General features: G+C 48.2%; 1 protein-coding gene and 1 long non-coding RNA gene across 2 annotated transcripts in view; one reads left to right on the forward strand and one right to left on the reverse strand.

Annotated features, from left to right (window-relative positions):
- Positions 1-19,925: 19,925 nt before the first annotated feature.
- LOC138667110 (uncharacterized) lies at positions 19,926-22,934 on the reverse strand. Its single transcript, XR_011318603.1, has 3 exons — positions 22,615-22,934; positions 21,675-21,902; positions 19,926-20,500 (listed from the first exon to the last, which is right to left on the reverse strand). It is a non-coding gene; the product is annotated as an uncharacterized lncRNA (long non-coding RNA).
- Positions 22,935-23,536: 602 nt separating this feature from the next.
- Positions 23,537-25,919, forward strand: part of CHM (CHM Rab escort protein) — a 125,169-nt gene continuing 122,786 nt past the window's right edge. The window contains exon 1 of the mRNA XM_069746103.1: positions 23,537-23,672. Within this exon, the coding sequence (XP_069602204.1) occupies positions 23,624-23,672 (49 nt within the window). The 5' untranslated portion in view covers positions 23,537-23,623. The remainder of the gene's footprint in view (positions 23,673-25,919) is intronic.

A 25,919-nucleotide genomic window follows, 5' to 3' on the forward strand; every position in this document is an offset into this window, starting at 1 on the left:
ATTTCAGAATGGTTTCAAGGCGCTGTGCGATAAAATGTGCAATATCGAACGGCGTCTTGAAAACATCGAAACGGATCTCTCGAGGCCGGCCAAACATTTTTTTAGTGCCATTCACAACGGCATGGTTGAACATCTTACGCCGGAACTCCAGATTTCGGTCATGCAGGCCTGCAACAATCTTTATGTCACTGCTCTGCAGCAGGCTCGGGTCATGCAGTCAGCGACAAATGCGCCCACAGTACCATCGCTGGCTGCCATGACTCCGACTCCTGCTGCAGAGCACCACCACAGAGCTCCGCGTGAGGGCCACCGCCACCGCCACCACAGAACAGAGCCCCAAAGTTCAGAGCCTGACAGGCCTTCAAGGGGACACAGACGGGATGCCGACCCACACCCAGAGGGAGAGAGGAGGAAAAAGAAGAAGAAGACGACGACGACAAGTACTACGACCTTGGCTATGGCTGCTCCCAAAAGTACCACCAGAACACAGCCTGGGTCGACCCGGAGCACACCAAGTACCCAGGCTGGGTCTACACGGAGCACACCCATTACCCAGCCTGGGTCAACGAGGAGTACACCATCACAGCCTGGGTCTACCCGGAGCCGGAGTAGCCAGCCAAGGACACTGGTCGTCCCTCCTCCTCCCTCACCTCCTGCTTTGCTAATCTCGCCACCATCCACTACCTGGATTGATGTCGGCATCCCGTCTAGTGTGATAGAGTGTGCTGCTTCCTCCCCCTCGTCCTCCTCCTCGGTCTCCTCAACACCCCCAAAAAGTGTGGGATATCAATCCCCTTTAATTGCGGATGTTGGTACCCCCTAATAACATTTCCCAATTTTTTTTTTTTGTACCCTAAATAAATGTTATTTTTTTTTTTTTTAAATTAGTTTTTATTGTCTCAAATAAAGTTTGCACCAAATCACACCTTGCGCCGTATACACAAATCTTGTCTTTGTAACACCTGATGTGCAATGTCTGACAATATTTATCAATTTGTTTTTTTCATTGTTTTATAGGGCTGTCGCTCATTGTACTCAGATGTTACAAACACAAACAGCATTGCTCAATATGTCAAGTTTACAATGTACCATCACACAACGATTTCAGTATAGATAAAGTTGGTTTTTGTGTGTAACCAACGTTATCTTTTCTGAAATCGTAAAACGATTGAGCCCCTGCTGTGAATTTTTTGGTGTCAGCGAATGATTTGGAATTTTTTTGGGGTAACTGATCACACGCTGTCATTGTTGGATCGGCGAGTTTAGACCGATCCAGCGATGTCTTTGTTTTAAACAAGGGAATATTGGGTTACTAGCGCACTGTTTTAAACACTCAAATAAAAAGTGAACAATACCCCACAAATATAAAAAGGTGTCTACCACGTCCCTCGCCGTCATCTTTCCGCACTGACACTGTGATTCCCGCCCGTAAAGCTGAGCACACCGTTGACTTAATAATAAACGCTGTGCTGTGCTTTAGGGCTGCCACAGTACGGGAAGTTGACGGCGATGGATGTTTCACACACCGGAGTGTAAGGGTTTTTTGTATTTTTTAAAATTACATTTACAATGGTAAACATCGTGAGTGTGGCAAAGCGCTTCATAACATTACCCAGATTACACGGGACTTGCTCTTTTTTGGTCGCTGAAGAGCTGTCTGTGTGACAGCTCTCCAGCAACCACGCGACAACTAAACAACGATCTCGGTCCAGTCGTATCACTGGTCGGTCTCGTTGGATAATAGTTTTATTAATGTACCTTAAGAATATTGGTCAGGTGAGGTGGTAGCAATGTTCACAGTGTCGCCACTATTTGACTCAGGACGATTTCTACCATCCTGAGTACAATAATGTTAACTCTGTAGAGTTTTGCAAACATGATCGTCTCCCTCCTTGTCTAGCCTGGTTCCATATGCAAATAGTCTGCAGGATTAAAAACGGTTGACAAGGTGGGAGCCGATTATGTAATTATACGTCAAAACTATGGAACACACAAATTTTGTGTGACACACATTACTTTCAATAAAATTGGATTTTACAATTCTATTACTATGGAAAAACGTATGGGAGATTTGTTTGGTGAAAACGGAAAGGCACAAGAACTTTATTTCAAAACACAACGCATTATACAATCAGGGGACATTATAACAATAACCTTACATAGGATGGTTAAATGACATGGACTACACAGTGTTTATATGACATCATAATAACACGAAGAATTAAACCATTTGATCTTGCCATGAAACACGGCCAACATCTGAAACAAAGTATGCAGCAAATTGGTCCCTCATATGAGCAATCTCCACAGTTGTCCGCAGAGGATGAGCTTGATAATCAGGCAATGGATTTTGTATGGGTTCATCGAGTTCCACGTTGACTCTCTCTTTATCAATAATAAAATTGTGGAGAACCACACACGCCTTCACCACCTCATCCACTGTCTCAATTTTCAAATTTATGGCGGATCCTAAGATACGCCATTTGGAGACCAGGATGCCAAAGGCGCACTCCACAGTTCTTCTGGCCCTGGACAGTCTATAATTAAATATAGTTTTGGTGCGGTCCAACCCACGACTGGAGTACGGTTTAAGTAGGTTGCCACTCATTTGAAAAGCCTCATCACCAACAACAACAAATGGCAGGGCCGGGCCGTCGGTGTTGGGAAGAGGTCGTGGATGGGGGAAATTAAAACTGTTATTGTACAATCTTCGGCCCATATCAGACTCCTTAAATGTCCGTGAATCATTTGCACGACCAAACGCTCCAATGTCCACAGCGAAAAACCTGCAGTCCACACCTGCAATTGCCATCAGCACGGTGGAAAAGTATTTTTTATAATTAAAAAAAAGAGATCCACTTCTTGAAGGCTTGGTAATCCTAATGTGCTTCCCATCCACGGCTCCAATACAGTTAGGGAAAGAACACACTTGTTCAAATTTTTGGGCGTTGGCAAGCCATATTTCTCTTGTAGGGATGGGTAAAAATTCCTCCCGGAGGTTGTCCCACAATGCGCGGCAAGTGTCGGCAATAATACCCGACAGTGTTGAGACTCCAATCCGAAACTGGAAATGCAGTGATCTCAATGTCTCTCCGGTAGCCAGGAAACTGACAAGAAGAAAAATAAATAAATATAATTAATAAAATTGTTATGAAAGAATTTTTCATTTTTAATAACAATCCCCCCACCCCACAAAACAAAAACACGTTACTTTAAAAAATGGCAAGAACATATAAATCCTTCACATTCCATTACGTACCGTAGAGTCACCAGCAGACGTTCCTCAGGGGAAATCGATTTACGGAGCTGCGTGTCCTGCCTGGAAATGGTTCCTTCCACCAGACGCAGAAGATATCGGAAGCTGTCTTTTGACATCCTGGTGTATTCAAAGTATTTGTCCTGGTTCTCATTTAATTCGCCAAACAGACAATGGTAGGCTCCACGACTCTCTCGGACTTCCACTATAGGGTGTAGCCAAAAACGCCGACGACTCCTTCTCCGTAGTTTGTCTCTTTTCCTCTGTTCATGACAGGCAATAGCATAAGCAATAGCAAGGGCTAATTCCAGCTGAAAATTGAGGTAGATACTCTCCATGGAACGATCCATCTTGATGCTCTATGGTTGGAAATAATCTATGCCGGGGTATATATACCACTATTACATTAATACCCACCCCCATTTACCCATTGGTGGCATTATCGATTGTCTAGACACTAGACCCACCCTCTTCTATTCATTGGTGGTGTTATCTAGTGTCTAGACACTAAATTGTGTGTAAAGATCTAATCAGTGTTTGACAACGCATGCGTCGTAAAACGCTGCGTTTTTTGTAAAAAACGCAACAAAAACGCTGCGTTTTACGACGCATCCGTCCGACGCTTGCGTCAAAAAAGGTGCGTTTTTGCGTGCGTTTCCGATGCGTCGTGCGTTGCGTCGGCGACGCTGCGTCGCATGACGCTAATGTGAACGTAGCCTTACTGACTGCTGAGCTGTGTATCTAATCCCATCCTGTGTGATACTGTCTGCTGAGCTGTGTATCTAATCCCATCTGTCACGGTTCACGGGGAGGATACCTTTATCATCCCCACCACTCACACCAATTTGTCATGAACCAGGGTTGTTTGGTTGCTCCTGGTTTCTTCTGAAGGGGATTTATATATATATATCCTACTTCCCATTTCCGGTTTGGAACTTGCAGCCCTCTGGCGCCCCCCTTACAATCAGGTCAGTCAGGGTACTTCACCTAGGGTAATTAGTCGCCAGAAAGGCTGCCTGCTATGTACTGGCTATTGTGCATACTGCAGCGAAGGCGATATAACTACTCCCACTCAGGCGGGAATAATAATTTTCAATGCAGTCTGTCACTACCAAGTCTCCCAAACGCACAGAACCAATCCGCTGCCACCAGCTCCGATTTCTTAATTATTAACAGGTCCAGAGCCAACCCAGATTAGTAGCATAATTCACATCAGAGGACGTAACAGTACAATATAGAGCAAGGAGAGACAAGCTAGTCATTTTATATTTTACTCCAAAAAAGGTAGGCAGTGTTTACAGAGGTATAAAAAGATATTATAAAGAAGACAAATATCATATGTACAATACAGTTACAAATAAAATGGCTGTGGAGGAGGGGACACATCTAGAGGCACAGCACGCATCTGTATAGCAGCTAGACCCTGGACAAAGATACATGAAGACTCCTGCTTCTCTCAGTTATTTCCTAGCCTAAAACCAAATCCCTTCCCCTGTGGTGACCTCACTTGGAGGCTGGATACTCCCCTGTCTTAGCATTATGAAAACCCATCATCCCACATATCTTGGCGTAGGAACCTCGTAGAAAGACGACACCCGTGTCGTTATGCTCAGCGTGCCATAGGGATTCATTTAACCCCTTCCCGACCTTTGACGCCACGTAGGCGTCATGAAAGTCGGTGCCATTCCGACCCATGACGCCTATGCGGCGTCATGGAAAGATCGCGTCCCTGCAGATCGGGTGAAAGGGTTAACTCCCATTTCACCCGATCTGCAGGGACAGGGGGAGTGGTAGTTTAGCCCAGGGGGGGTGGCTTCACCCCCTCGTGGCTACGATCGCTCTGATTGGCTGTTGAAAGTGAAACTGCCAATCAGAGCGATTTGTAATATTTCACCCATTATAACGGGTGAAATATTACAATCCAGCCATGGCCGATGCTGAAATATCATCGGCCATGGCTGGAAATACTAGTGTGCCCCCACCCCACCCCTCCGATCGCCCCCCCAGCCCTCCGATCTGGCCGGTACACTGCTCCGGCTCCCCTCCGTCCAGTGCTCCGCTCCCCCCGTGCTCTTGTCCGCTCCCCCCGTGCTCCAATCACCCCCCCGTGCTCCAATCACCCCCCCTGCACTCCGATCCACCCCCCCCGGTGCTCCGTTCCACCCCCCCGTGCTCCATTCCAGCCCCCCCGTGCTCCGTTCCACGCCCCCCGTGCTCCGTTCCACCCCTCCCGCACTCCGATTCCCCCCCCCGTGCTCCGATCCCCCCCCTCCATGGTCCCCCCCACCCCATCATACTTACCGATCCAGCCGGGGTCCCGTCCGTCTTCTCCCTGGGCGCCGCCATCTTCCAAAATGGCGGGCGCATGCGCAGTGCGCCCGCCGAATCTGCCAGCCGGCAGATTCGTTCCAAAGTGCATTTTGATCACTGAGATATAATCTATCTCAGTGATCAAAATAAAAAAAATAATAAATGACCCCCCCCCCCCCTTTGTCACCCCCATAGGTAGGGACAATAAAAAAATAAAGAAATTTTTTTTTTCCACTAATGTTAGAATAGGGTTAGGGGTAGGGTTAGGGTTAGGGGTAGGGTTAGGGGTAGGGTTAGGGCTAGGGTTAGGGGTAGGGTTAGGGCTAGGGGTAGGGTTAGGGTTAGGGCTAGGGTTAGGGTTTCGGTATGTGCACACGTATTCTGGTCCTCTGCGGATTTTTCCGCTGCGGATTTGATAAATCCGCAGTGCTAAACCGCTGCGGATTTATGGCGGATTTACCGCGGTTTTTCTGCGCATTTCACTGCGGTTTTACAACTGCGATTTTCTATTTGAGCAGTTGTAAAACCGCTGCGGAATCCGCACAAAGAAGTGACATGCTGCGGAATGTAAACCGCTGCGTTTCCGTGCAGTTTTTCCGCAGCATGGGCACAGCGATTTTTGTTTCCCGTAGGTTTACATTGAACTGTAAACTCATGGGAAACTGCTGCGGATCCGCAGCGTTTTCCGCAGCGTGTGCACATACCTTTAGAATTAGGCTATGTGCACACGGTGCGGATTTGGCTGCGGATTCGCAGCAGTGTTCCATCAGGTTTACAGTACCATGTAAACATATGGAAACCAAATCCGCTGTGCCCATGGTGCAGAAAATACCACGCGGAAACGCTGCGTTGTATTTTCCGCAGCATGTCAATTCTTTGTGCGGATTCCGCAGCGTTTTACACCTGTTCCTCAATAGGAATCCGCAGGTGAAATCCGCACAAAAAACACTGGAAATCCACGGAAAATCCGCAGGTAAAACGCAGTGCCTTTTACCCGCGGATTTTTCAAAAATGGTGCGAAAATATCTCACACGAATCCGCAACGTGGGCACATAGCCTTAGGGTTAGGGTTGGAATTAGGGTTGTGGTTATGGTTAGGGGTGTGTTGGGGTTAGGGTTGTGGTTAGGGGTGTGTTGCGGTTAGGGTTGTGTTTAGGGTTATGGCTACAGTTGGGATTAGGGTTAGGGGTGTGTTGGGGTTAGTGTTGGAGGTAGAATTGAGGGGTTACCACTGTTTAGGCACATCAGGGGTCTCCAAACGCAACATGGCGCCACCATTGATTCCAGCCAATCTCGTATTCAAAAAGTCAAATGGTGCTCCCTCACTTCCGAGCCCTGACGTGTGCCCAAACAGTGGTTTACCCCCACATATGGGGTACCAGCATACTCAGGACAAACTGCGCAACAATTACTGGGGTCCAATTTCTCCTGTTACCCTTGTGAATCAAAAAAAATGCTTGCTAAAACATAATTTTTGAGGAAAGAAAAATGATTTTTTATTTTCACGGCTCTGCGTTGTAAACGTCTGTGAAGCACTTGGGGGTTCAAAGTGCTCACCACATATCTAGATAAGTTCCTTGGGGGTCTAATTTCTAAAATGGGGTCACTTGTGGGGGTTTCTACTGTTTAGGCACACCAGGGGCTCTGCAAACGCAACGTGACACCCGCAGACCATTCCATCAAAGTCTGCATTTCAAAACGTCACTACTTCACTTCCGAGCCTCGGCATGTGCCCAAACAGTGGTTTACCCCCACATATGGGGTATCAGCGTACTCAGGAGAAACTGAACAACAACTTTTGGGGTCCAGTTTCTTCTGTAACCCTTGGGAAAATAAAAAATTCTGGGCTAAATAATTATTTTTTAAGGAAAGAAAACGTATTTATTATTTTCACGGCTCTGCATTATAAACTTCTATGAAGCACTTGGGGGTTCAAAGTGCTCACCACACATCTAGATAAGTTCCTTTGGGGGTCTAGTTTCCAAAATGGGGTCACTTGTGGGGGGTTTCTACTGTTAAGCCACATCAGGGGCTCTGCAAACGCAACGTGACGCCCACAGAGCATTCCATCAAAGTCTGCATTTCAAAACGTCACTACTTCACTTCCGAGCCCCGGCATGTGCCCAAACAGTGATTTACCCCCACATATGGGGTATCAGCGTACTCAGGAGAAACTGGACAACAACTTTTGGGGTCAAATTTCTCCTGTTACCCTTGGGAAAATAAAAAATTGCAGGCTAAAAGATCATTTTTGAGAAAATAATTTTTTTTTTTTTTCATGGCTCTGCGTTATAAACTTCTGTGAAGCACTTGGGGGTTCAAAGTCCTCACCACACATCTAGATTAGTTCCTTTGGGGGTCTAGTTTCCAAAATGGGGTCATTTCTGGGGGATCTCCAATGTTTAGGCACACAGGGGCTCTCCAAACGTGACATGGTGTCCGCTAATGATTGGAGCTAATTTTCCATTTAAAAAGCCAAATGGCGTGCCATCCCTTCCGAGCCCTGCCGTGCGCCCAAACAGTGGTTTACCCCCACATATTGGGTATCTGCGTACTCAGGACAAACAGGACAACAATATTTGGGGTCCAATTTCTCCTATTATCCTTGGCAAAATAGGAAATTCCAGGCTAAAAAATCATTTTTGAGGAAAGAAAAATTATTTTTTATTTTCATGGCTCTGCGTTATAAACTTCTGTGAAGCACCTGGGGGTTTAAAGTGCTCAATATGCATCTAGATAAGTTCCTTGGGGGGTCTAGTTTCCAAAATGGGGTCACTTGTGGGGGAGCTCCAATGCATAGGCACACAGGGGCTCTCCAAACGCGACATGGTGTCCGCTAACAATTGGAGCTAATTTTCCATTCAAAAAGTCAAATGGCGCGCCTTCCCTTCCGAGCCCTGCCGAGTGCCCAAACAGTGGTTTACCCCCACATATGAGGTATCGACGTACTCGGGAGAAATTGCCCAACAAATTTTATGATCCATTTTACCCTACTGCCCATGTGAAAATGAAAAAATTGAGGCGAAAAGAATTTTTTTGTGAAAAAAAAGTACTTTTTCATTTTTACAGATCAATTTGTGAAGCACCTGAGGGTTTAAAGTGCTCACTAGGCATCTAAATAAGTTCCTTGGGGGGTCTAGTTTCCAAAATGGGGTCACTTGTGGGGGAGCGCCAATGTTTAGGCACACAGGAGCTCTCCAAACGCGACATGGTGTCCGCTAACGATGGAAATAATTTTTCATTCAAAAAGTCAAATGGCGCTCCTTCCCTTCCGAGCCTTACCATGTGCCCAAACAGTGGTTTACCCCCACATGTGAGGTATTGGTGTACTCAGGAGAAATTGCCCAACACATTTTAGGATCCATTTTATCCTGTTGCCCATGTGAAAATGAAAAAATTGAGGCTAAAAGAATTTTTTTGTGAAAAAAAAGTACTTTTTCATTTTTACGGATTAATTTGTGAAGCACCTGGGGGTTCAAAGTGCTCACTATGCATCTAGATAAGTTCCTTGGGGCGTCTAGTTTCCAAAATGGGGTCACTTGTGGGGGAGCTCCAATTTTTAGGCACACGGGGGCTCTCCAAACGTGACATGGTGTCCGCTAAAGAGTGGAGCCAATTTTTGATTCAAAAAGTCAAATGGCGCTCCTTCCCTTCCAAGCCCTGCCGTGCGCCCAAACAGTGGTTTACCCCCACATATGAGGTATCAGCGTACTCAGGACAAATTGGACAACAACTTTCGTGGTTCAGTTTCTCCTTTTACCATTGGGAAAATAAAAAAATTGTTGCTAAAAGATAATTTTTGTGACTAAAAAGTTAAATGTTCATTTTTTCCTTCCATGTTGCTTCTGCTGCTGTGAAGCACCTGAAGGGTTAATAAACTTCTTGAATGTGGTTTTGAGTACCTTGAGGGGTGCAGTTTTTAGAATGGTGTCACTTTTGGGTATTTTCAGCCATATAGACCCCTCAAACTGACTTCAAATGTGAGGTGGTCCCTAAAAAAAATGGTTTTGTAAATTTCGTTGTAAAAATGACAAATCGCTGGTCAAATTTTAACCCTTATAACTTCCTAACAAAAAAAAATTTTGTTTCCAAAATTGTGCTGATGTAAAGTAAACATGTGGGAAATGTTATTTATTAACTATTTTGTGTCACATATCTCTCTGGTTTAACAGAATAAAAATTCAAAATGTGAAAATTGCGAAATTTTCAAAATTTTCGCCAAATTTCCGTTTTTATCACAAATAAACTCAGAATTTATTGACCTAAATTTACCACTAACATGAAGCCCAATATGTCACGAAAAAACAATCTCAGAACCGCTAGGATCTGTTGAAGCGTTCCTGAGTTATTACCTCATAAAGGGACACTGGTCAGAATTGCAAAAAACGGCAAGGTCTTTAAGGTCAAAATAGGCTGGGTCATGAAGGGGTTAAAGGGAATCTGTCACCCCGAAAATCGCGGGTGAGGTAAGCCCACCGGCATCAGGGGTTTATCTACAGCATTCTGGAATGCTGTAGATAAGCCCCCGATGTTACCTGAAAAAGGAGAAAAAGACGTTATATTATACTCCCTGTTGAGGGCAGAGGATAGTACTGCAGTGCGCAGGCGCCGGAAAGGTCAGAGGCCCGGCGCCTGCGCACTGCAGTACTTTGTCAGCCCTCAACAGGGCAGAGCAAAGTACGCCTGCGCCGGAGCCGTGGCTGATGATCAGAAGAGGACGTCTTGTACTGAAAATGGGAGGCGCCGCAGCGGACCGGAGACGCCCATCCGACCTGACCAGCAGCGGGACCGCCCCTGGGTGAGTATAATATAACGTCTTTTTCTCCTCTTTCAGGTAACATCGGGGGCTTATCTACAGCATTACAGAATGCATTACAGAATGCTGTAGATAAGCCCCTGATGCCGGTGGGCTTACCTCACCCGCGAATTTCGGGGTGACAGGTTCCCTTTAAGTATAGACATGGGGTAGCTGGGTGACCCAGTTCTGTAGAAATGAGGGGTTTAGGGTTACACACACAGGCAGAGTGGGAAGAGGGGTCGGAAAGGCCCACTGCGTGTGCCTGAAAAGCCAATGTACTTTTAGGTAGATGCTCAAACATGGCATATTCACATTATTGTGACACCATCCTGTGTGATACTGTAAGGTTCTAGCAGGTACGCGGGATGCAGTGACGAGCAGGAGGCAGAGCAAAAGTTAACGTGCTTTTTATATAAAGTTATCACAGCAGTAAATACTCCACACAGGGAGTAAGGAGCTGGGAGTATATGGAAACACAAAGTGTTAGTGGTAATAGTGTAATAACAGAGGGTCAAATAACGAGTTAATTTATCAGTCTCTGGTTCCTGGATGGTGGAGGCTGGAAAATCCCAGGATGGCGCCGTCGGTGACGCGAGAAGTCTCTGACCCAGTCCTGGAGGAAAGTGAAGCACTGTCTCTGCTGTTGTGAATTCTGTGGCCAAGCTCCCTCCTGTGGTCGTGAGTGGTACTGCGGCTGGTTCTGTCTATGAGCTTCCTTTGGTGGATGAGAGTGGTACTGCGGCTTCTGAGTTTCCTTCCTCAGGTGATGAGGTTAAGTCGTTAGGTGCTGCTCTATTTAACTCCACCTGGTGCTTTGATCCTGGCCTCCAGTCAATGTTCTAGTATTGGTCTTGCTTCCTCCTGGATCGTTCCTGTGGCCTCTCTATCCTGCATAAGCTAAGTTTGCTTGTGTTATTTTTTGTTTGCTATATTTTCTGTCCAGCTTGCTATATTGGTTTTTCTTGCTTGCTGGAAGCTCTGAGACGCAGAGGGAGCACCTCTGTACCGTTAGTCGGTGCGGAGGGTCTTTTTGCCCCTCTGCGTGGTTGTTTGTAGGTTTTTGTGTTGACCGCAAAGCTATCTTTCCTATCCTCGGTCTATTCAGTAAGTCGGGCCTCACTTTGCTAAATCTATTTCATCTCTGTGTTTGTATTTTCATCTTAACTCACAGTCATATGTGGGGGGCTGCATTTTCCTTTGGGGAATTTCTCTGAGGCAAGGTAGGCTTATTTTTCTATCTTCAGGGCTAGTTAGTTTCTCAGGCTGTGCCGAGTTGCATAGGGAGCGTTAGGCGCAATCCACGGCTACCTCTAGTGTGGTGTGTTAGGATTAGGGATTGCGGTCAGCAGAGTTTCCACGTCTCAAAGCTCGTCCTATGTTTTTGGTAAATGTCAGGTCACCTTGTGTGCTCTGAACTTCAAGGTCCATTGTGTTTCTGAATTACCTGTTCATAACAGTACTGGAGGCCCAAAGTAGTAATGCTTCTCAACAGAGGGAAAAGAGAAGTTCTGAGACCATTTTTTTTTACTTTGCACTGTGTTCTGTCTTTCTTTTCCTCTATACATCAGGGTGGTTCAGAACACAGGTGTGGAGATGGACATTCAGGGTCTGTCCTCTTTGATGAATAATCTCGCTATAAATGTACAGAATATACAAGATTTAGTGGTTCAGAATCCTATGTTAGAACCTAAAATTCCTATTCCTGAGTTATTTTCTGGAGATAGAGCTAAATTTTTGAATTTTAAAAATAATTGTAAACTGTTTTTGGCTTTGAAACCCCGCTCCTCTGGTGACCCAGTTCAACAAGTTAAAATCATTATTTCTTTATTACGTGGCGACCCTCAAGACTGGGCATTTTCCCTTGCGCCAGGAGATCCTGCATTATGTAATATTGATGCGTTTTTTCTGGCGCTCGGATTGCTGTACGGTGAACCTACTTTAGTGGATCAGGCAGAGAAAAATTTGCTGGCTCTGTGTCAGGGTCAGGATGAGATAGAGATTTATTGTCAGAAGTTTAGAAAGTGGTCCGTGCTCACTCAATGGAATGAATGTGCGCTGGCAGCTATGTTCAGAAAGGGTCTCTCTGAAGCCCTTAAGGATGTCATGGTGGGATTTCCTATGCCTGCTGGTCTGAATGAGTCTATGTCTTTGGCCATTCAAATCGGTCGACGCTTGCGCGAGCGTAAATCTGTGCACCATTTGGCGGTATTATCTGAGCATAAACCTGAGCCTATGCAGTGCGATAGGACTTTGACCAGAGCTGAAAGGCATGAACACAGACGTCAGAATGGGCTGTGTTTCTACTGTGGTGATTCCACTCATGCTATCTCTGATTGTCCTAAGCGCACTAAGCGGTTCGCTAGGTCCGCCACCATTGGTACGGTACAGTCGAAATTTCTTTTGTCCGTTACTTTGATCTGCTCTTTGTCTTCCTATTCTGTCATGGCATTTGTGGATTCAGGCGCTGCCCTGAATTTGATGGACTTGGACTTTGCTAGGCGCTGTGGGTTTGTCTTGGAGCCCTTGCAGTGTCCTATTCCATTGAGAGGAATTGATGCTACGCCTTTGGCCAAGAATGAGCCTCAGTATTGGACCCAGCTGACCATGTGCATGGCTCCTGCACATCAGGAGGATATTCGCTTTCTGGTGTTGCATAATCTGCATGATGTGGTCGTGTTGGGGTTGCCATGGCTACAAGTCCATAACCCAGTATTAGATTGGAAATCAATGTCTGTGTCCAGCTGGGGTTGTCAGGGGGTACATGGTGATGTTCCACTTCTGTCTATCTCATCATCCACCCCTTCTGAGGTCCCAGAGTTCTTGTCTGATTACCGGGATGTATTTGATGAGCCCAAGTCCAATGCCCTAACTCCGCATAGGGATTGTGATTGTGCTATCGATTTGATTCCTGGTAGTAAGTTTCCTAAGGGTAGACTGTTTAATTTATCTGTACCTGAGCACGCCGCTATGCGGAGTTACATGAAGGAGTCTTTGGAGAAGGGTCATATTCGCCCATCATCGTCGCCATTGCGAGCGGGTTTCTTTTTTGTGGCCAAGAAGGATGGTTCGCTGAGACCTTGTATTGATTACCGCCTTCTAAATAAAATTACGGTCAAATTTCAGTACCCCTTGCCGCTGCTGTCTGATTTGTTTGCTCGGATTAAGGGGGCTAGTTGGTTCACCAAGATAGATCTTCGTGGTGCATATAATCTTGTGCGTATCAAACGGGGCGATGAATGGAAAACAGCATTTAATACGCCCGAAGGCCATTTTGAGTACCTGGTTATGCCATTCGGGCTTTCTAATGCTCCATCAGTGTTTCAGTCCTTTATGCATGACATCTTCCGAGAGTACCTGGATAAATTCCTGATTGTATACTTGGATGATATTTTGATCTTCTCGGATGATTGGGAGTCTCATGTGAAGCAGGTCAGAATGGTGTTCCAGGTCCTGTGTGCTAATTCTTTGTTTGTGAAGGGGTCAAAGTGTCTCTTTGGTGTTCAGAAAATTTCATTTTTGGGGTTCATTTTTTCTCCTTCTACTATCGAGATGGACCCTGTTAAAGTTCAGGCCATTTATGATTGGACTCAGCCAACATCTCTGAAGAGCCTGCAGAAGTTCCTGGGCTTTGCTAATTTTTATCGTCGCTTCATCGCTAATTTTTCTAGCATTGCTAAACCATTGACTGATTTAACCAAGAAGGGTGTTGATGTGGTCAATTTGTCTTCTGCTGCTGTGGAAGCTTTTCAGGAGTTGAAGCGTCGTTTTTCTTCTGCCCCTGTGTTGTGTCAACCAGATGTTTCGCTTCCATTCCAGGTCGAGGTTGATGCTTCTGAGATTGGAGCAGGGGCTGTTTTGTCGCAGAGAAGTTCTGATTGCTCGGTGATGAAACCATGCGCCTTCTTTTCCAGGAAATTTTCGCCTGCTGAGCGAAATTATGATGTTGGCAATCGAGAGTTGCTAGCCATGACGTGGGCATTCGAGGAGTGGCGTCATTGGCTTGAAGGAGCTAAGCATCGCGTGGTGGTCTTGACTGATCACAAAAACTTGACTTATCTCGAGTCTGCCAAACGGTTGAATCCTAGACAGGCTCGTTGGTCGCTGTTTTTCTCCCGTTTTGACTTTGTGGTTTCGTACCTTCCGGGCTCTAAAAATGTGAAGGCGGATGCCCTGTCTAGGAGTTTTGTGCCCGATTCTCCGGGTTTGTCTGAGCAGGCGGGTATTCTCAAAGAGGGGGTAATTTTGTCTGCCATCTCCCCTGATTTGCGGCGGGTGCTGCAAAAATTTCAGGCTAACAGACCGGACCGTTGCCCAGCGGAGAAACTGTTTGTCCCTGATAGGTGGACGAATAAAGTTATCTCTGAGGTTCATTGTTCGGTGTTGGCTGGTCATCCTGGAATCTTTGGTACCAGAGATTTGGTGGCTAGATCCTTTTGGTGGCCGTCTCTGTCGCGGGATGTGCGTTCTTTTGTGCAGTCCTGTGGGATTTGTGCTCGGGCTAAGCCCTGCTGTTCTCGTGCCAGTAGGTTGCTTTTGCCCTTGCCGGTCCCGAAGAGGCCTTTGACGCATATCTCTATGGATTTTATTTCGGATCTCCCCGTCTCTCAAAGAATGTCGGTCATTTGGGTGGTTTGTGATCGCTTCTCTAAGATGGTCCATTTGGTGCCCTTGTCTAAATTGCCTTCCTCCTCTGATTTGGTGCCATTGTTTTTTGAGCATGTGGTTCGTTTACAAGGCATTCCAGAGAACATCGTTTCTGACAGAGGTTCCCAGTTTGTTTCGAGGTTTTGGCGAGCCTTTTGTGGTAAGATGGGCATTGATTTGTCTTTTTCCTCGGCTTTCCATCCTCAGACAAATGGCCAGACTGAACGAACCAATCAGACCTTGGAAACATATCTGAGATGTTTTGTTTCTGCTGATCAGGATGATTGGGTGTCCTTTTTGCCTTTGGTTGAGTTCGCCCTTAATAATCGGGCCAGCTCGGCTACTTTGGTTTTGCCGTTTTTCTGCAATTCTGGGTTCCACCCTCGTTTCTCTTCAGGGCAGGTTGAGTCTTCGGACTGTCCTGGTGTGGATACTGTGGTGGATAGGTTGCAGCAGATTTGGACTCATGTAGTGGACAATTTGACATTGTCCCAGGAGAAGGCTCAACGTTTCGCTAACCGCAGGCGCTGTGTGGGTCCCCGACTTCGTGTTGGGGATTTGGTTTGGTTGTCATCTCGTTATATTCCTATGAAGGTTTCCTCTCCTAAATTTAAGCCTCGTTTCATTGGTCCATATAGGATTTCTGAGGTTCTTAATCCTGTGTCTTTTCGTTTGACCCTTCCGGCTTCTTTTTCCATCCATAACGTGTTCCATAGGTCATTGTTGCGGAGATACGTGGCACCTGTGGTTCCATCTATTGATCCTCCTGCTCCGGTTTTGGTTGAAGGGGAATTGGAGTATATAGTGGAGAAGATTTTGGATTCTCGTGTTTCGAGACGGAAACTCCAGTATCTGGTTAAGTGGAAAGGTTATGGTCAGGAAGATAATTCCTGGGTCTTTGCCTCTGATGTCCATGCTGCCGATCTGGTTCGTGCTTTTCATGTGGCTCATCCTGGTCGGCCTGGGGGCTCTGGTGAGGGTTCGGTGACCCCTCCTCAAGGGGGGGGGGGGTACTGTTGTGAATTCTGTGGCCAAGCTCCCTCCTGTGGTCGTGAGTGGTACTTCGGCTGGTTCTGTCTATGAGCTTCCTTTGGTGGATGAGAGTGGTATTGCGGCTTCTGAGTTTCCTTCCTCAGGTGATGAGGTTAAGTCGTTAGGTGCTGCTCTATTTAACTCCACCTGGTGCTTTGATCCTGGCCTCCAGTCAATGTTCTAGTATTGGTCTTGCTTCCTCCTGGATCGTTCTTGTGGCCTCTCTATCCTGCATAAGCTAAGTTCTGCTTGTGTTATTTTTTGTTTGCTATATTTTCTGTCCAGCTTGCTATATTGGTTTTTCTTGCTTGCTGGAAGCTCTGAGACGCAGAGGGAGCACCTCCGTACCGTTAGTCGGTGCGGAGGGTCTTTTTGCCCCTCTGCGTGGTTGTTTGTAGGTTTTTGTGTTGACCGCAAAGCTATCTTTCCTATCCTCGGTCTATTCAGTAAGTCGGGCCTCACTTTGCTAAATCTATTTCATCTCTGTGTTTGTATTTCATCTTACTCACAGTCATTATATGTGGGGGGCTGCCTTTTCCTTTGGGGAATTTCTCTGAGGCAAGGTAGGCTTATTTTTCTTTCTTCAGGGCTAGTTAGTTTCTCAGGCTGTGCCGAGTTGCATAGGGAGCGTTAGGCGCAATCCACGGCTACCTCTAGTGTGGTGTGTTAGGATTAGGGATTGCGGTCAGCAGAGTTTCCACGTCTCAGAGCTCGTCCTATGTTTTTGGTAAATGTCAGGTCACCTTGTGTGCTCTGAACTTCAAGGTCCATTGTGGTTCTGAATTACCTGTTCATAACACTCTGCACGGCGGCGAAGTATCCTGGGCTTCCTACACGTGGTCCTGGAACAAGGTGCTGTTTGAAGGGAGGTCTGAAGCACGGCAAGTGGTGTACAAAGTCCCGGAGTGGAGGCCGCGGTCTCGCTACTACAATCAGGGTGCTCAGAAGGATCGGTACTGCGTTGTGTCGGTACTGCGTTGCGTGTCGGCAGTTGTCAGAGGTACAGTCCGATTAGTAATGTTGAGATCAAAAGTTTACAGGGAACTGGTCTCTTGAGATACAGTCTGTATGAGCGGGGAATGGAAGCATATAACGCGGGCCTGCTGGCTGGCGTCGGTCAGCGGAGGGAGTCCACCTTCTCTTGTCGCACACGCTGGGTACTCGCCAAAAGCCCCGTTCCTGCGCGCACAGTCTCTTCTATATCAGACCCGCCCCAAACAGGCAGGTGCAAAGGCCTGTCCGGTCAGTAAGTCATTCCCCCGGCAACAATGGTGACAGCCCCGACAGTTCCAGCCCGGACATTGAAGAGAGACCACTAGCCAGATCCATCTTCCTACAGTACTGTGTGCTGAGCTGTGTATCTAATCGTATCCTGTGTGATACTGTCTGCTGAGCCGTGTATCTAATCCTATCCTGTGTGATACTGTCTGCTAAGCCATGTATCTAATCCTATCCTGTGTGATACTGTCTGCTAAGTCATGTATCTAATCCTATCCTGTGTGATACTGTCTGCTGAGCCGTGTATCTAATCCTATCCTGTGTGATACTGTCTGCTAAGCCGTGTATCTAATCCTATCCTGTGTGATACTGACTGCTGAGCCGTGTATCTAATCGTATCCTGTGTGATACTGACTGCTGAGCTGTGTATCTAATCGTATCCTGTGTGATACTGACTGCTGAGCTGTGTATCTAATCCTATCCTGTGTGATACTGTCTGCTAAGCCGTGTATCTAATCCTATCCTGTGTGATACTGTCTGCTGAGCCATGTATCTAATCCTATCCTGTGTGATACTGTCTGCTAAGCCGTGTATCTAATCCTATCCTGTGTGATACTGTCTGCTGAGCTGTGTGTCTAATCCTATCCTGTGTGATACTGTCTGCTGAGCCGTGTATCTAATCCTATCCTGTGTGATACTGTCTGCTGAGCCGTGTATCTAATCCTCTCCTGTGTGATACTGACTGCTGAGCTCAGTATCTAATCCTATCCTGTGTGATACTGTCTGCTGAGCCGTGTATCTAATCCTCTCCTGTGTGATACTGACTGCTGAGCTCAGTATCTAATCCTATCCTGTGTGATACTGTCTACTAAGCCGTGTATCTAATCCTATCCTGCATTATACTGTCTGCTGAGCTGTGTATCTAATCCTATCCTGTGTGATACTGTCTGCTGAGCTGTGTATCTAATCCTCTGGTGTGTTAAGGTACCGTCACACATAACGATATCGTTAACGAAATCGTTATGCGTGACAGCGACCAACGATCAGGCTCCTGCTGTGATATCGTTGGTCGGAGCAGAAAGTCCAGAACTTTATTTTGTCGCTGGATCTCCCTGCAGACATCACTGGATCGGCGTGTGTGACGCCGATTCAGCGATGTCGTCACTGGTAACCAGGGTAAACATCGGGTTACTAAGCGCAGGGCCGCGCTTAGTAACCCGATGTTTACCCTGGTTACCAGCGTAAAAGTAAAAAAACAAACACTACATACTTACATTCCCGGTGTCGGGTCACGTCCCTCGCCTTCAGCTTCCCGCAGTGACTGTCAGCGCCGGCCGTAAAGCAGAGCACAGCGGTGACGTCACCGCTGTGCTTTACGGCCGGCGCTCAGTCAGTGCGGGAAGCTGAAGGCGAGGGACGTGACCCGACACCGGGAATGTAAGTATGTAGTGTTTGTTTTTTTACTTTTACGCTGGTAACCAGGGTAAACATCGGGTTACTAAGCGCGGCCCTGCGCTCAGTAACCCGATGTTTACCCTGGTTACCCGGGGACTTCGGGATCGTTGGTCGCTGGAGAGCTGTCTGTGTGACAGCTCTCCAGCGACCAAACAGCGACGCTGCAGCGTCGCTAAATGTGACGGAACCTTTACTGTCTGCGGAGCTGTGTATCTAATCCTATCCTGTGTGATACTGACTGCTGAGCTGTGTATCTAATCCTATCCTGTGTGATACTGACTGCTGAGCTGTGTATCTAATCCTATCCTGTGTGATACTGACTGCTGAGCTGTGTATCTAATCCTATCCTGTGTGATACTGACTGCTGAGCTGTGTATCTAATCCTATCCTGTGTGATACTGACTGCGGAGCTGTGTATCTAATCCTATCCTGTGTGATACTGACTGCTGAGCCGTGTATCTAATCCTATCCTGTGTGATACTGACTGCTAAGCCGTGTATCTAATCCTCTCCTGTGTGATACTGTCTGCTGAGCTGTGTATCTAATCCTATCCTGTGTGATACTGACTGCTGAGCCGTGTATCTAATCCTCTCCTGTGTGATACTGTCTGCTAAGCCGTGTATCTAATCCTCTCCTGTGTGATACTGTCTGCTGAGCCGTGTATCTAATCCTCTCCTGTGTGATACTGTCTGCTGAGCCGTGTATCTAATCCTCTCCTGTGTGATACTGGCTGCTGAGCCGTGTATCTAATCCTATCCTGTCTGATACTGACTGCTGAGCCGTGTATCTAATCCTATCCTGTGTGATACTGTCTGCTGAGCCGTGTATCTAACCCTCTCCTGTGTGATACTGACTGCTGAGCCGTGTATCTAATCCTATCCTGTGTGATACTGTCTGCTGAGCCGTGTATCTAATCCTATCCTGTGTGATACTGTCTGCTGAGCCGTGTATCTAATCCTATCCTGTGTGATACTGTCTGCTGAGCCGTGTATCTAACCCTCTCCTGTGTGATACTGTCTGCTGAGCAGTGTATCTAATCCTCTCCTGTGTGATACTGACTGCTGAGCCGTGTATCTAATCCTCTCCTGTGTGATACTGTCTGCTGAGCCGTGTATCTAACCCTCTCCTGTGTGATACTGTCTGCTGAGCCGTGTATCTAATCCTATCCTGTGTGATACTGTCTGCTGAGCCGTGTATCTAATCCTATCCTGTGTGATACTGTCTGCTGAGCCGTGTATCTAATCCTCCGGTGTGTTACTGTCTGCTGAGCCGTGTATCTAATCCTCCGGTGTGTTACTGTCTGCTGAGCCGTGTATCTAATCCTCCGGTGTGTTACTGTCTGCTGAGCCATGTATCTAATCCTCCGGTGTGTTACTGTCTGCTGAGCCGTGTATCTAATCCTCCGGTGTGTTACTGTCTGCTGAGCCGTGTATCTAATCCTCCGGTGTGTTACTGTCTGCAGAGCTGTATCTAATCCTCCGGTGTGTTACTGTCTGCAGAGCTGTATCTAATCCTCCGGTGTGTTACTGTCTGCAGAGCTGTATCTAATCCTCGGTGACTTAGGTACAGAGCACAGACCCTTTATTCCTGCAGGTGACAGTTGTCAGATATGAGTTATCAGGTCTCATGTATATATGATAATGGAAGCAGAACAACCAATCAGATTGCAGCTTTGATCTTCTATTTCGGGAAGTAGGAATGATAGCAGCGATGTGATTGGTTACTGTCAGTAGCACTTTTCCTCTTCTTTTCTCCAGACTGTAGCTGTGTGTAGATGACTGCTCCACCTGCGGGAGATGATGGGGGTTATTATTACTCTGTATAATATATGTATGCAGCAGGGGCGGACACAGACAGCTTAGGGCCCCTGTGCAAGAAATGTATCTGGGCCCCCCCTCCTTTCATCGCGACCAAGCTACAGATATACATATTTTTTTTACAGTCTCCTCATATATATTGCCGCCCCTTATTACACAGTGCTCTCTCTTTATGTATAGCACCGTCCCTTATCATATAGTTCCCTCTTGTTATGTACAGCACCATCCCTTACATATCAGATTCTCATTTTTTTTGTTATTTATATCTCCATGTTCTTTATTACATATCATCCACTCCTGTTAGATATAAACTGAAATGATGGCTGATGGAGCATTGGAAAGCTTCTTTTGTGATGATGCGGCTGATGGACTGGTCTTCTGGTCAGATGCTGCTCCCTCAGCAGTCATTTTACAGGAGAGGACACCATGCAATAAAGAGAAGACGCTGTGAATAACAAAAATAATGAGAATACTCAATGTAAGGGACGGTGCTGTAGATGACAAGAGATGATACTGTGTAATAATGGACGGCGCTCCACATAAAAGAACGCCATTAGTGATGAGCGAATATACTCATTACTCGAAATTTCTCGAGCACGCTCGGGTGTCCTCCAAGTATTTTTTAGTGCTTGGAGATTTAGTTTTTCTTGCCGCAGCTGAATGATTTACATCTGTTAGCCAGCATAAGTACATGTGGAAATTCCCTAGCAACCAGGCAACCCCCACATGTACTTATGCTGGCTAACAGATGTAAATCATTCAGCTGCGGCAAAGAATACTAAATCTCCGAGCTCTAAAAAATAATTGGCGGACCCCAGAGCATGCTCGAGAAATCTCGAGTAACGAGTATATTCACTCATCACTAGACGCTATATAATAAAGGACGGCACCATACATAAATAGAGAGAATGTTACGTAATAAGGGACGGGAGGGTACCGGTACCGCAGATGCGATTTCAGGATACAGACACCGCCGAAGCAGTCACAGGAAGCGAGCACTAATATCAGTACACAGGGTATGGGATATGGGATACTATATCAGACTAGGGGTGCCCTATATACAGGATGTCTCCACGCTTTTGGCTGGGAGACACGTTGCAAGTGAACACACATTTAGCTATATGCCTCCCAGCTGAGCATTTACCATGTAAACGTGCTGCCCCTTTTAGAACAGGGGAGTGTGCACACATGCATCCTAGGTACGCCATCGGGACACAGTGCAGCGTGCATAGTGGAGGTAGAAGGCAGGAGCATGCTGGAGACAGTGCCATGGGCTGGGGAGTAAGCTGATGTCCCTGCATGGAGGGAGGAAAGGACACCATGTCAGGCATAGCGCTACATGCCCTTTTCTCTGATAATTTGTCTTGTTCTTCTGCAACACATGAAAAAAAACAGATTCTACTCAGTATATAACATAGCCCACATAGTATATTGCACAGCCATGCAGTATATAATACAGCCACATAGTATATAACAGCGCACGTAGTATATAGCAATGTCTGCACCATATTCCTGTTAAAAAAAAAAAAAACAATTAAAATAAAAAATAGTTCTATACTCACCCTCCGGTGGCTCCCGGATCCAGCGCAGGGCTTTAGCGATGCTCCTCGCGACGCTCCGTTCCCAGTAATGCTTTGCGGCAATAACCTGTGATCATGTAGCGAGACCGCTACGTTGTGATCTCGGCTCATTGCCGCAATGCATTCTTGGTTCCGGAGCGCGAGGTGCGGGAAGGCTGGTGCAGACGCCGGAAGGTGAGAACATAATGATTTTTTTTATTATTATTTTTAACATTATACGTTTTTACTATTAATGCTGCATAGGCAGCATCAATAGCAAAAAGTGAAGCAGTGTTTAACTCCCGCCCCAATATTGCTGATTGGTCGCGGCCGGCTGCGACCCGGGATTTCCGTTACGGAAGTTACAGACAGACAGACGGAAGTACCCCTCAGGCAATTATATAATTATATATATATATATATATATATATATAGATACTTATATATAGACTTTTACAAACAGGTGCACAGAAGTATGGTAATACACATAGGTGATAGTAAGTCTGTACACATTTTGTTACTTACACGTGCCGTCCCTCTGGCAGGTGCATTCTTCCATCTCCAGCAGCTCCATCCTGGGGGTCTTCAGTCCTCCATCAGCACTTACTGGTCAGATCTCCAGCTCTCGCCAGTCCTCCTGCCTCTTCACTACCTCTGATATCTGCAGTGTTCTCCCTGCAGTCAGTGGATCTGACACTTCTTCCTCCTGAGAAGTTCTGTCATGTGTCTGAACCATTTGAGCACCGGCCATCACATCAACCTCCCCTCCCCCCCGTAGCCACTTACTACCCCTGTACTGAGGGGTCTTTACTGAGGAATGGCTGCACTGGCCACTCAGGCAGCATGCACACAGCAGCTCCTGCAACTGAAAGGGCCAGTGCAGCGGTTTTTCAATAAAGCCCCCTCAGTACAGCAGGTGGAGGTAGCTACAGGGGGCAGGAGGGATTGATGTGATAGATCATGTGAACATTGATCAGGCAGTTCAGTTGTCAGAACTGTTCAGGAGGCAGCAGAGGTGACAGATGTACTGACTGCTCAGAGGCTGGTCCCAGCAGCAGTCAGAGGCAGTGAGGAGGAGACAGGACTGGCTGAGATCAGCCATACTCACCAGCCTGTTCCTGCCTGCCCTGCACGAACCAGGAACATAAGCTGGGGGCGTGTCCAAGGATTCCAGGGGGCGTGTCTAGTGATCCCGGGCTCCATCATATCAAAGAGCCAGCGGCAGCATCAACTGTGAGGAGAGGAAGAGGCCCCTCTCTGACAGCAAAACAGTGCACTCAGGTGCGGCCCCTTCCTCTCCTCTTAGTGTAGATGCAGCTATTTGAGCAGCTGATCGGGCCCCCTGTCCTCCTGGGCCCCTGTGCAGCTGCACAGGCTGAACATGTGGTGTGTCCGCCCATGGTATGCAGTATATACAGTGTATACTTCGCTAACCTCTAGCATCCGCCAGCAATAACAATGGCGGCTCTGGCGCCGCCGGCCCTGACCAATCAGCTCTTCCGGTTTGGTCACACGATCGTTCCTCTCCGACAAGATGGCGGACGAGCTGCCTGCTGAGCTGGACGTGGTGCTGCTGGGCACAGGTGCGGACACCGGGGGATGTGGTATCGGTGTGTGTGACCCTGCGGGGGGCGGAGACAGAGGGTGACCCGGGCTGGTGGGAGGAGCGCGGCCTGTGGCCCTCGGGGGCCCCGCACATACGGGACACTGCTGACATCACACGCAGCCGTGACGTCATGATGACCCCTACCCTCAGCTGCAGTTATAGATATAGTGCGGTAATAGGAGCAGAAAACCCCCACAGAGGGGAGACCGGGGGTAACGGGGGCAGAAGACCCCACAGAGGGGAGACCGGGGGTAATAGGAGCAGAAGACCCCACAGAGGGGAGACCGGGGGTAATAGGAGCAGAAGACCCCACAGAGGGGAGACCGGGGGTAATAGGAGCAGAAGACCCCACAGAGGGGAGACCGGGGGTAATAGGAGCAGAAGACCCCACAGAGGGGAGACCGGGGGTAATAGGAGCAGAAGACCCCACAGAGGGGAGACCGGGGGTAATAGGAGCAGAAGACCCCACAGAGGGGAGACCGGGGGTAATAGGAGCAGAAGACCCCACAGAGGGGAGACCGGGGGTAACGGGGGCAGGAGACCCCACAGAGGGGAGACCGGGGGTAACGGGGGCAGAAGACCCCACAGAGGGGAGACCGGGGGTAATAGGAGCAGAACACCCCACAGAGGGGAGACCGGGGGTAATAGGAGCAGAAGACCCCACAGAGGGGAGACCGGGGGTAATAGGAGCAGAAGACCCCACAGAGGGGAGTCCGTGGGTAACGGGGGCAGGAGACCCCACAGAGGGGAGACCGGAGGTAACGGGGGCAGAAGACCCCACAGAGGGGAGACCGGGGGTAACGGGGGCAGAAGACCCCACAGAGGGGAGACCGGGGGTAACGGGGGCAGAAGACCCCACAGAGGGGAGTCCGGGGGTAACGGGGGCAGAAGACCCCACAGAGGGGAGACCGGGGGTAACGGGGGCAGGAGACCCCACAGAGGGGAGTCCAGGGGTAACGGGGGCAGAAGACCCCACAGAGGGGAGACCGGGGGTAACATAGTAACATAGTAACATAGTTAGTAAGGCCGAAAAAAGACATTTGTCCATCCAGTTCAGCCTATATTCCATCATAATAAATCCCCAGATCTACGTCCTTCTACAGAACCTAATAATTGTATGATACAATATTGTTCTGCTCCAGGAAGACATCCAGGCCTCTCTTGAACCCCTCGACTGAGTTCGCCATCACCACCTCCTCAGGCAAGCAATTCCAGATTCTCACTGCCCTAACAGTAAAGAATCCTCTTCTATGTTGGTGGAAAAACCTTCTCTCCTCCAGACGCAAAGAATGCCCCCTTGTGCCCGTCACCTTCCTTGGTATAAACAGATCCTCAGCGAGATATTTGTATTGTCCCCTTATATACTTATACATGGTTATTAGATCGCCCCTCAGTAACGGGGGCAGAAGACCCCACAGAGGGGAGACCGGGGGTAACGGGGGCAGGAGACCCCACAGAGAGGAGTCCGGGGGTAACGGGGGCAGAAGACCCCACAGAGGGGAGTCCGGGGGTAAAGGGGGCAGGAGACCCCACAGAGAGGAGTCCGGGGGTAATAGGAGCAGGAGACCCCACAGAGGGGAGACCGGGGGTAACGGGGGCAGAAGACCCCACAGAGGGGAGTCCGGGGGTAACGGGGGCAGGAGACCCCACAGAGGGGAGTCCGAAGGTAACGGGGGCAGAAGACCCCACAGAGGGGAGTCCAGGGGTAACGGGGGCAGAAGACCCCACAGAGGGGAGTCCGGGGGTAACGGGGGCAGGAGACCCCACAGAGGGGAGTCCGGGGGTAACGGGGGCAGAAGACCCCACAGAGGGAAGTCCGGGGGTAACGGGGGCAGGAGACCCCACAGAGGGGAGTCCGGGGGTAATAGGAGCAGAAGACCCCACAGAGGGGAGTCCAGGGGTAACGGGGGCAGAAGACCCCACAGAGGGGAGTCCGGGGGTAACGGGGGCAGGAGACCCCACAGAGGGGAGTCCGGGGGTAACGGGGGCAGAAGACCCCACAGAGGGAAGTCCGGGGGTAACGGGGGCAGGAGACCCCACAGAGGGGAGTCCGGGGGTAATAGGAGCAGAAGACCCCACAGAGGGGAGTCCGGGGGTAATAGGAGCAGAAGACCCCACAGAGGGGAGTCCGGGGGTAACGGGGGCAGGTGGCGTAATAACGGGGTCTGCACCAGAGAGGATAAGGGGAGAACGTGGTGCTGTAATAACGGGGTCTGCACCAGAG

The sequence above is a fragment of the Ranitomeya imitator genome, chromosome 2, assembly GCF_032444005.1.
Source record: "Ranitomeya imitator isolate aRanImi1 chromosome 2, aRanImi1.pri, whole genome shotgun sequence".
Classification (NCBI taxonomy): Eukaryota; Metazoa; Chordata; class Amphibia; order Anura; family Dendrobatidae; genus Ranitomeya; species Ranitomeya imitator.